Source organism: Lolium perenne, chromosome 7 (assembly GCF_019359855.2).
Source record: "Lolium perenne isolate Kyuss_39 chromosome 7, Kyuss_2.0, whole genome shotgun sequence".
NCBI classification, from domain to species: domain Eukaryota; kingdom Viridiplantae; phylum Streptophyta; class Magnoliopsida; order Poales; family Poaceae; genus Lolium; species Lolium perenne.
In genome coordinates this window covers 74355329-74367262 of record NC_067250.2, presented here as the reverse complement: position 1 = coordinate 74367262, position 11934 = coordinate 74355329, and the positions used below count along the sequence as shown (strand labels likewise).

At 44.1% G+C, this 11934-nt stretch overlaps 1 protein-coding gene across 1 annotated transcript; it reads left to right on the top strand.

Annotated features, from left to right (window-relative positions):
* Window positions 1-4396: 4396 nt before the first annotated feature.
* Window positions 4397-11610, top strand: LOC127317047 (protein decapping 5). Its single transcript, XM_051347577.2, has 9 exons — window positions 4397-4611; window positions 5921-6021; window positions 7647-7715; window positions 7850-9406; window positions 9494-9571; window positions 10413-10598; window positions 10674-10784; window positions 10857-11066; window positions 11159-11610. The coding sequence occupies exons 1-8, from the start codon at window positions 4488-4490 to the stop codon at window positions 11016-11018; spliced, it is 2388 nt and encodes a 795-aa protein (XP_051203537.1). The 5' UTR covers window positions 4397-4487; the 3' UTR covers window positions 11019-11066; window positions 11159-11610.
* The last annotated feature ends 324 nt before the right edge of the window (window positions 11611-11934 follow it).

Here is an 11934-nt window from a genome sequence, read left to right as displayed (position 1 = left end):
CTGTCAAAACAGAACAGTCCGTAAAGACGAATTTTAAAGGGGCACCAGACTTGCTCAAATGAAAATTCTCAAATTGAATGAAAGTTGCGTACATATCTGAGGATCACTCACGTAAATTGGAATAATTTTCTGAGTTACCTACAGAGAATTTTGCCCAGATTCGTGACAGCAAAGAAATCTGTTTCTGCGCAGTAATCCAAATCTAGTATCAACCTTGCTATCAAAGACTTTACTTGACACAACAATTCAACAAAACTAAGATAAGGAGAGGTTGCTACAGTAGTAACAACTTCCAAGACACAAATAGAAAACAAAGTACTGTAGCAAAATAAACACATGGGTTATCTCCCAAGAAGTTCTTTCTTTATAGCCATTAAGATGGGCTCAGCAGTTTTAATGATGCACTCGCAATAAATAGTATTTGAAGCAAAATAGAGCATCAAGAAGCAAATTCAAAACACATTTAAGTCTAACATGCTTCCTATGCATAGGAATCTTGTAAATAAACAAGTTCATGAAGAGCAAAGTGACAAGCATAGGAAGATAAAACAAGTGTAGCTTCAAAAATTTCAGCACATAGAGAGGCATTTTAGTAACATGAAAATTTCTACAACCATATTTTCCTCTCTCATAATAACTTTCAGTAGTATCATGAGCAAACTCAACAATATAACTATCACATAAAGCATTCTTATCATGAGTCTCATGCATAAAATTATTACTCTCCACATAAGCATAATCAATTTTATTAGTTGTAGTGGGAGCAAATTCAACAAAGTAGCTATCATTATTATTCTCATCAAGTGTAGGAGGCATAGTATAATCATCATAAAATGTACTCTCCATAGTAGGTGGCACCAAAAGACCACTATCATTATAATCATCATAAATAGGAGGCATATCATAATCAACATAAACTTTCTCCTCAATACCCGGAGGGCTAAAGAGATCATTTTCATCAAAACCGACCTCCCCAAGCTTAGAATTTTCCATAGCATTAGCAACAATAGTGTTCAAAGCATTCATATTAATAACATTCCCATTAGCATGCATATAAAGTTCCATGGGTTTTTTAATTCTCTCTTCAAACACATCATGTCCTAATTCAAGATAAAGTTCATAAAGATCTCTCATATTTTTGTTGTTTTCCATTATGCCTAACTAGTGTAAACAAGAAACAAAAAGATGCAATTGCAGGATCTAAAGGAAATAGCTTCGAGCACAAACACAATGGCGCCGAGAAAATCATTACACAGGAACCGGAGTATGAGTGCCTTTTACCTTTCCTCCCCGGCAACGGCGCCAGAAAAGTGCTTGGCGCGTAGTTGACGAGGGAGGAAATGGTGTAGCTTTCCTTCGTTCCCTGGCAACGGCGCCAGAAAAGTGCTTGATGTCTACGAGAGCTTCTATTCTTGTAGACAGTGTTGGGCCTCCAAGAGCAGAGGTTTGTAGAACAGCAGCAAGTTTCCCTTAAGTGGATCACCCAAGGTTTATCGATCTCAGGGAGGAAGAGGTCAAAGATATCCCTCTCAAGCAACCCTGCAACCACAAAGCAAGAAGTTTCTTGTGTCCCCAACACACCTAATAGGTGCACTAGTTCGGCGAAGAGATAGTGAAATACAGGTGGTATAAATAAGTATGAGCAGTAGCAACAGCACCAGAAAAGTGCTTGCTGGCGTGTAGTTGATGGTGGTAATATTGCAGGCAGTAGAAACACAGTAAAACAGTAAACAAACAGCGATAGCAGTATTTAGGAACAAGGCCTAGGGATCATACTTTCACTAGTGGACACTCTCAACATTGATCACATAACAGAATAAATAGATAGATGCTAGACTCTACACCCTCTTGTTGGATGATGAACACCACTAATTGTGTAGGATTACACGAACCCTCAATGCCGGAGTTAACAAGCTCCACAATATTCAATGTTCATATTTAAATGACCTTAGAGTGCAAGATAGATCAACATAACCAAATAGATCACATCAATACCATCATAGTAATAGTTAACTTCATAATCTACAAGAGATCACAATCATAAACTACGCCAAGTACTACATGATGCACACACTGTCCACTTTACATCATGCAGGAGGAATAGAATACTTTAATAACATCACTAGAGTAGCACATAGATGAATAGTGATACAAAACTCATATGAATCTCAATCATGTAAGGCAGCTCATGAGATCATTGTATTGAAGTACATAGGAGAGAGATTAACCACATAGCTACCGGTACAGCCCCGAGCCTCGATGGAGAACTACTCCCTCCTCATGGGAGACAGCAGCGTTGATGAAGATGGCGGTGGTGTCGATGGAGAAGCCTTCCGGGGGCACTTCCCCATCCCGGCGGCGTGCCGGAACAGAGACTCCTGTCCCCCAGATCTTGGCTTCGCGATGGCGGCGGCTCTGGAAGGTTTCTCGTACCGTGGCTTTTCCGTGTCGAGGTTTTAGGTCGAGGACCTTTATATAGGCGAAGAGGCGGAGTCGGAGGGGCAACGAGGCGGTGAGGGGGTATGGCGGCGCGGCCAGGGCCTGGGCCGCGCCAGCCACCCTCCTGGGGCCCCTGTGGCCCACCTCTGGTCCTTCCCGGGTGTTCTGGAAGCTTCGTGTATTTCTAAGATGCTGGGCGTTGATTTCGTCCGATTCCGAGAATATTTCCTTACTAGGATTTCTAAAACCAAAAACAGCAGAAAACAGCAACTGGCCCTTCGGCATCTCGTCAATAGGTTAGTTCCGGAAAACGCATAAATATGACATAAAGTGTGCATAAAACATGTAGATATCATCAATAATGTGGCATGGAACATAAGAAATTATCGATACGTCGGAGACGTATCAAGGGGCATAGGGGAGGGGGCCGGCCACCACAAAGCCATAGCTTGGCCGCACCCCCTTAGTGGCCAGCCACCCTCTCCCAAACCCTAGCCGCCCCCCTCTCCTCCACCTCTCCCGCACGCTTAGCGAAGCTCCACCGGATTTCTCCATCGCCACCGCCACCACACCGTCGTGCTGCCGGATTCAAGGAGGAGCTACTACTTCCGCTGCCCGCTGGAACGGGGAGAAGGACGTCGTTTTCATCAACACCGAACGTGTGACCGAGTACGGAGGTGCTGCCCGATCGTGGCACCGTGATTAAGATCTTCTACGCGCTTTTGCAAGCGGCAAGTGATCGTCTACCGCAGCAATAAGAGCCTACTCTTATAGGCTTTGGAAATCTTCAAGGGTTAGTCTTGATCATCCCCTCGTTGCTCCCGTCTTCTAGATTGCATCTTGGCTTGGATTGCGTGTTCGCGGTAGGAAATTTTTTGTTTTCTATGCAATGAATCCCTACATAGATTTACATACAAAATGCCGTTCACTTGATTTAATGTGGATATAGGCAGTAGCAACACATGGGCTTTGTGCATGAACTCCAATTTTTGATTTTTTTTAAACAACTGTGAGAGTTTGATCACAGAGGAGGATAGAACGAAGATCATCACAATCAAGTACTCGATCTGGCTATCTCGTAATTAATGGATTCGTGGAGAGAATGGGTTTAATCCAACCTCGTCCACGGAGTATGTAAGGTACATGCTTTTGTCCTTGGAGCTGCTCTCGGTCTTGCAGAAGACTCCCAAGGGTCGTTTAGAGTGCAAATGGCAGAGGCCACCTAATAAAAATCAATTCTGATGGTGCCTTGGCTGCAACCTAGGACGGAGTTGAGGGAGGAGGAGGAGTCGCCCGAGACTATAATGGTTTCATTTTTCTTGCATGGTGGAAGGTGTACTAGGATGCAGTGATGTTCGCGGAGGAAAAAACATTTCTCCGAGATCATTCGTATTTGGTAGCTGGTGATCGCTCGTCGATCTCTTCTATCTTAGATGACAATCATGAGTTAAGCTTGAATCTTGTTTCTTTTACCGTATGTTTCGTGGGCCGTTGCACAAATGTTGTGGTTCACCATTGTGCCAAGTTTGCTTGCACAGATGGGAGTTCACAGGTTTGGCTGATGATCGGTTTGCCCCCATTGTTTTTAGTTCACTTCATTGTTGCTGATTGTAACCTTATATTTGTTGATTAATAAAGCTCGCGATTTTTTTAAGAAGAAAATATTGCATGAAACCAATTGTTGGAAGAATCCATTAGATTGCGGGCCCTTGGTGTCATGGTCGGCGAGTCCACGCTCCTCTCGCCACATGAATCTGCCACTTCGTAGCACTCATACCTATCCACAGGAAGGATCTACCGTATCCAGCCCGCCTGTCCTAATTGCATACAACAGTGGCTGCCATACGGGCCCATAACTCGTAATCTCCAGTGGGTCCTACCTGTAATTGGCAGCCAAGCAGTGTCAGCATCTGTCAGGAGACGATTTAGCTAAGGCTTTAAGAAAACGGAACGGAAGGGGGGAATAAACCAGGAAACAATAACGTGGAAAAAAGAATAGCGAGCCAGCTCGAGGCGGGGGATCGGAACCCTAGGCGAGGCCGGCGGCGATGGCGGCAGCGGCGGAGACGTACATCGGGAGCGTCATAAGCCTCACGTCCAAGAGCGAGATCCGGTACGAGGGCGTCCTCTACACCATCAACACCGAGGAGTCCAGCATCGGGCTCAGGAACGGTGGGTGCCCCACATATCCCTCCCCCCTGTTGGCCTTCCCTTTCTCCCCCCGATGGTCGCCGATTTCCGGGGAGAGTACTCCCTCTGTGATGTGGTTAAATTTTAGATTTTGCCTTTTCTTTTTTTTCCCCTGTTCAAATCCGTGTTGCCGATGGTGCGGAATTCTGAATCCCTTTTTGCAGGATTTATGTTTGAGTGTATTGATTAAAGTTTGATTCTCACGTTCTTTTAATTCCTGAGCAAACAGCGCGCTCTGAGTGATCTGTTGGTGAATTACTAGGCGGTGTTGCTTGACGCGAGTTCAAATTTACAAAGCTGTTGATTAGCTAAAGATCTGTTTTTTCCAGTGTCGATTCCCCTGTGCTCAGCTAAAATCAGTTATCTTACCTGTACTAGTAGTAGTAGTAACACATGAGTTTGAGGCCCACAGCCCATGTTGACTAAATGTGACTGGGGAATTGCTCATGGCGAGCCGGTAGTGACGCGCATTACTTTTGGAAAGTCTTCTGTTTTATTGCCCATCTAGCGCAATCAAATTGCAACTAGTATCACATTAAAATGAACAGATCCCCTCCTAATCGTGTGGGGCTTGTATTGTTGTACAGCTAAAAAGGACATTTGAACCTTTGCCATGTTTGGAGTGTCGAATAATGCATGTTCAGAGGCCCCATGGTGTCTGTCGCTTTACCAAGCAGCCAATTGGCATACATCAGTTTGTTTAGGTATTAATTATGGACAAACAAGCAAAGGTTTTAATATGTGCCGACGGTTACCGCTTCCAAATATTTTCCTTATTGGGGATGCTTCTCCAGCCAGTGCTCGACAAACTGCAACTGCCATGCATCGGTTTGGTAGGGCGGAACAAACAAACTTTCTCTTTCAGGCATAGACACATTGTTTCTACTTCCTGACAACGTTTGCCATACTGAGGATAGGTACATAATAGGAGCTAACAAATTTTATCAGCCATAAGTGGAGTCCGATACAGGGGCGGACCCAGGTATAGCTCACTCAAATTTCGAATTTCCTTGGTATTTGTAAATGGTCTGAAGAAGATTCATAAAAATTGGGCGAATTTAGAGAAGAAGTGCCCCCACTCAAATGATATTCCCCCAGTCACCATTTTTTCTGGGTCCGCCACTGGTCCGATAGGAAATGGATGCGGTACGAAATTTCGATGTCTGAACAATATTGGACCCTGCATAAATAATAGCTCGCCCCCTGGAAGACACCATGTTGAGAGTAATTCTTCCCATGTGGCATACTAACCTTTTCTTACTGTGTTATTCTGTGTTGTACCATGTTGCAGTTCGTTCATTTGGAAGCGAAGGCCGTAAGAAGGATGGCCAACAGATTCCTGCTAGCGACAAGATATATGAGTATATACTCTTTCGAGGAAGTGATATAAAGGTAATGATGGTAAATCAGGTTGAGTATTGCACATTTCTTTATCATATCTGCTGTTATAATTGGATTGGTAATCATATTTTATTCCATACTGGTAAATGTTTTCTGGTTTGGTATGTTAAGTTTTGGAAACATTTATTTTTGGTATGCACGGCGTGCTTCTCAGATCACGTTGCAAAAACTTTGCTAAGTTTTGGACTCTCAAGTTTGGCACAACCAAAACGTGAAGTGGATTAATTCGAGGTTTAGAGCTTCCTATGTGAATTTTAAATTAATTTTTACCATTGAGTAGTTTTTTGGGATGATAGATGCCCATAAGCAAGCTTGCCAAGATTGGATACTAAGAAGGTTCACTTTCATGCTGGCTGGATTGGGTTCCTAGGATTGTTGTGGTATACCTTGAACTGTCGTTATAGAGTAGAGATCGTGAGTTCTAGAACATCATTTTATATGCTTTACTGAATTTACATCCTACATGGGAGCGAGGATGAGAATCGAAACATGATCATCGGCCCGTAAAATTCTAAGATACTTGGTCAAGATATGGACAATCTTGATCGTAAGCATTTTGAAAATAGACATGATACTCGGTAGAGATAATGGACAGATGCATGCAATACAGATCCCTTTTACTTTTTTTTGAACCAAGAAGGGTCCCGAAGGACCTGGTGCCGCTTATCCATTCATTAAGAACTGCATACAGCAAGCGTGGGGCCCCAAAGAAATAGAAAATTACACACAAGTCCCTGGATATTACACAAAGGACACTGAAAATGGAAAGTAAAAATCAATCCGGTCCTTCATCTTCGATGCTGCACCTTCTGCCATGAACCAGCTGCGTTGATGCCGGGGACACAACCACTTGGCTCGCCGCAACCGCTGCAAGACCATCTCAAGCCAACACCCAAGGTAGTCGCAAACGTCAGGACATTGGTTCCCTGCCTCCGCTTTGGCATAATTGCCTGGAGGTAGAAGAAAAGGAGCTGGCCATCCATCGCCAAAGCTCCAGGCCGCCCTTCGACCAGAAAAGACCACAGCCGGGCGGAGCTCAACTCCACACAAACAGCCGTAGTGGATTTTCTCAAAGACTTGCTGCAGCCGCTCCAGATCTGGCGCCAGGAGGCCCAGATCGAAGGGGCACCTCTCCAGATCCGTGAGCCTTGCTGCAGTCTCGCCTCAAGTCCAGCACCTCGCCGGCAGGAGGAAACGAGGAAACGCGCAGCAAAACTCCGATCTGAAACCGCGAGCTTATTCTTCGGGAAGGGAACGAACATACCTCCCTCCATCTTCGTCTTCAACCTTTGAAGCACCATGGAGAGGAGGAGCAGCATCACCCGCTACCAGCTGCAGCCCGCATGCTCCGGTGGCCACTTCCCCGGCATACCGCCAGACTCTACCAGGGGAAAACGACAGCTAGAGCTATACCTAATACTACTGTACAGGGGGACCTCTCGGCGCCGCCGCCGGAGGAGGGCGATCAAGGAGCCGGGCGACAAGAGCTGTGAGAGACTCTCAAGAGGGGCCAGCTGTGGTGACGGGATAGCAGTTTTTCTAAAACCTTATCCCCCCCTTTAACTGATGGACTGTAATAACTTAGCTGTGTCTTAACTTTGGTTGCTTTACTTCAGGATTTACAAGTCAAATCCTCTCCACCAGCTCAGCCTGCTTCATTACACAATGATCCAGCTATTATTCAGGTAAATGTTGTTTCCTGGTTAACCATTGTTAAAAATTAGACAACTTTGATTATGTTTCTGTTTGAGAACTTGTTAGATTACTTAGATATCGTAAGGGAGGGCTCTGTCTCACTGTCACTGTTCTGTTTGTATAGTCACATTATCCTCGTCCTACATCAGTATCTACAAGCTTGCCTCCTGCTGCAAGCACAACGGCAGCTGACCAGGCGGCACAAAATGGTCAGTCAGGAATTCAGATGTCACCTCCATTTCAAGGGAGTTTGCCTCCTACCTCACAGAGTATTCAGTCAGGAATTCAGATGCCACCACCATTTCAAGGGAATTTACCTCCTACCTCACAAAGTGTGCAGCCAGGCATTCAGATGCCACCACCATTTCAAGGGAATTTGCCTCCAACCTCACAAAATGCGCGGCCAGGAATTCAGATGCATGTGCAGTCAGGTATTCAGATGCCACCCCCATTTCAAGGGAATTTGCCTCCAACCTCGCAAAATGTGCAGCCAGGAATTCAGATGCCACCACCATTTCCAGGGAATTTGCCTCCTAGCTCGCAAAATGGTCAGCCCGGGATTCAGATACCACCACCATTTCAGGTGAATTTGCCTCCCACCTCACAAAATGTTCAGTCTGGGATTCAGATGCCTCCTCCATTTCAAGGGAATTTGCCACCTACCTCACAAAATGTTCATTCAGGGATTCAGATGCCACCTCCATTTCAAGGGAATCCATTTCAACCCCCACCTAGCTTACCTTCATGGAACTCGTCTCCTATGGCATCATCTGTAAATGGAAGTGGCCTTGCAATGCCTCCAATGTACTGGCCGGGATATTACACCCCGCCAACTGGGTTTGCTCATTTGCAGCAACCAACCTTTTTACGCCCCCCACATGGTTTGGCAGTTCCTCAGGCCCTGCAGCAGTCTTATCCTGGACTCAATGCATCTTTGCCAGCTGGGTTTCCAAGCATGCCAGACTTTCCTTCTTTACTGCAACCTAGTAATATTCAAAGCCAAACATTAGGTGTATCTGCAGTCCCTGCCTCATCAAGTGCATCTGCAACTGAAACACAAGTGAGCCAGCTCCCAACTATACCGTCAGCTGTTCCTGCTTCTGTAATCTCTCTGGGTTTAACTCCCCCATCTGTCAGTCCTTCAACTTCCATGATTGAACCCAGCATCTCCGTGTCCCAAGGCATGCCTTCTACATTGAACAATAAACCGGTTGTTCTACCTGACTCTAGTGTGGCTTCTCTCAGCAGTGACAAGCCTGGCAGTGTACATGCTTCTGTTTCAACTTATCAACCTTCCCAGGCACCATCTGCTAACATCGCATCTGGTGTGATCAGTGGTGCGGAATCAATTGCACTGGTCTCTCCTGGACAACTTCTGCCTACTAATTCCTCGACTTCGTCACAGACCGTGCAAACTACTGCTGTGGCTCCACCTTCTAAACCTCCCTCTTTGGTTTCATCCTCTCAGACTGCCTCTATAGATCCATCATCACACCCCGCTTCCTCTGCAGTTTCACGACAGAAAGTTTCTTCTGCTGCTGTTCCATCATCACGACAGGTGGAGCCGAGGAATGAAAATAAAGAAGCTAAGCAGACTGAACAGAAGGCTAAACAACATGTGATTGCTCCATCTGAAAATAAGGAGCCTCTGTTGCCAGCACCAAAGCCCATTCTTCAGAAGGTAGTACTCTAGTACAAAAGAAGATTATTTATGTACTTGTTCTTGTACACTTTGATTAGTTCTGTTTTTAATACTTATTTGTTTCAGCCTGCTGGAGCTTCCTCATATGCTCAGTACAACAATAGAGAACGAGGCCGTGGAAGAGGTCGAGGAAGAGCAAATGTGGTATGTACATATAATGCAGGCTTCATTGTCTTGCAGCTTTTTCAAATCTGGAAATGATTAGTTTTTTGTGAGAAGCTATTGCTGTATTTTATAGTACTAACAATATTCAGAACCTTCACATATCAATCTTTCCTTCTATTGAAATTTGCAAACGTCAAAGATGATCTGATATTCAATATTTCTGAAAAATAGCATCTGTGCAATAATGTTTCTACTGTTAGTAACATCATTGGTATTTAGTGATTATACTACTGGTATTGCACTGCATGCTCACCAAACCCACCAGTATTGCCAACAGCTTTGCTGTTCATTTGATTGTAGCGACAAGCCGCTAAGTGTTGCTAGTTGCTAGAACTAAGGCATTTTCAACCTTATTTTGTGTCATGAGTAGATGGAATTCCTGCTAAAACAATGATACAGCAAAATGGATGTATTATATTCTCCCTCTAGTATTCGAGCAATGCCAAAGTTATGGAATAGGTATGATTTTGGTTAGTGGAAGCCTATTTTTTCAATATTTGGCAAAACAATGTAGCTAACCAGGTGTCACTGGTGTAATATATAGTAGTCATTTTTTCTTTGGAAGTGTAGTGAATAAATAATTAAACATAAGTACTTTTCTAGTCAACCAAACAATTAGTAAAGTAAAAAATCAATACGATTGTTGATAGATGGCAAATCAATATTGTTAATCAAGTTGCATGTCATGTGACCAGTTAATTAACGATCAACTGCAAATGAATGAATCTACTACGGATTAACGCATTCTTAGATACTGTGATACAATCCATGCACTCCTCTCTAAGTAGTGGTACATCGTCTTACTAATTTCCCCTCCCAGCAATCACGTCCTGTAGCCAAGTTTGCGGAGGACTTTGATTTCATGGCTATGAACGAGAAATTCAACAAAGATGAAGTATGGGGCCATCTTGGTAAAAGCAATGGACAGTTTAGTGACGATCCAAATGAGTATGAAGACAATGGTCTGGAAGACGATGTGGTGTCTCCTGGAAAGCCGGAGGTTAAGGTATGCAATTTCGATGGACTGCTTCTTGTGATTCATTGATGTCTTTGCTGATGCTGATTAGCCTCTTTTGTGAAGCCTCTTTATGTCAAAGACGACTTCTTTGATTCACTCTCAAGCAACACAATTGATAATGGAGCTAGAAATGGAAGAATCAAATTCTCCGAGCAGAGAAAAATAGACACAGAGGTAATATCATTGCGTCTTTAGGCTTACCACATTGCTTTACTGTCCGTTCTTATTATAGTAAACTGTCTGCAGACCTTCGGCGATTCTGCAAGGCATCGATCTATGGGCATGCGTGGTGGAGGGAGGGGTGGTCCCCGTGGGGGTGGTCCTCGTGGTCGTGGTGGCTACTATGGAAGAGGGTATGGGTATACAGGGAGGGGCCGCGGCTACTTTTACCCAAACCAGCAGCCATGAGCTCTTGGTAAAGAAAATGGTGGATTTGCTTTCAGCATTTGCAGCTAGGTAAGTGATGCCGAGGGAGGTTACATCAATACTCTTAACCTTGGCTTTTGGACGCAGAAAACATTGTGATCGTTATCTTCTTTTTCTCACAGCCTGTCTGATGAAGCACTAAATGATCTAGCAGTTGATATGATAATTTAAGGATTGCCGCATTGCGCTGACTGTGGAGGAGCACTGGTGGTTGTAAAAATCTGTCTTGAGGGTTTTGATGCTCATTTTTCACTGTATGGATGTATGAGCTATATTTCTCCAGGATGGAGTGCGCATTTATGCATTCTCATTGCCGCACACTGGGATTTGTTGTATCAGCAGACTTGCTATGGAGTTTGTGAAGTGCCTTGTACAAGTGTCAAACATAGAAACTGGGCGCTCCTGTTTTATCGTATGCTACTTATCTTGCCCCCATCTTGTAGCTTGTGGTGCTCTTTGAAGATTTTTATTGTCCACTTTTTGGATATGTACCAGGCTTAATATTCTAACTGGCATTGTAAGCTCTGACATTTTACCGTGACACTTCACTGGAGATGAAGATTTGCTGGGCCTCTCTCTTTTCGTGCTAATTTTCTAACGTAAACTATTTTGATTGTGGGCGACAAGAAGTGAAGTTCCTTTGAACTAAGTTTACGTGAAGTTTCTTTGAGGTCTGGACATCTTTTTGACAATATTTTTGCTTGCTCTTAATCTCAAGGCTATGTCGTGTGATCTTAGGCTCCTGATTAATTTTTATCAACCAAATACCTCCTTGTATGAGGAATAGAATGAATATGATTTTTCTGTAGCCATAAATGCTCTACAAGCCAAATACGCACTCATGCATAAACCTGGACATTGGTTTGATCGGTTTGATCTTCGGCTGGAGCGTTTGACC

Coding starts and splice junctions, on each gene's coding strand:
- LOC127317047 (XM_051347577.2), top strand. CDS start 4,488: ATGGCGGCAGCGGCGGAGACGTACATCGGGAGCGTCATAAGCCTCACG. Junction 9,407..9,493: donor CAAAGCCCATTCTTCAGAAG/GTAGTACTCTAG, acceptor TATTTGTTTCAG/CCTGCTGGAGCTTCCTCATA. Junction 9,572..10,412: donor GTCGAGGAAGAGCAAATGTG/GTATGTACATAT, acceptor TTCCCCTCCCAG/CAATCACGTCCTGTAGCCAA.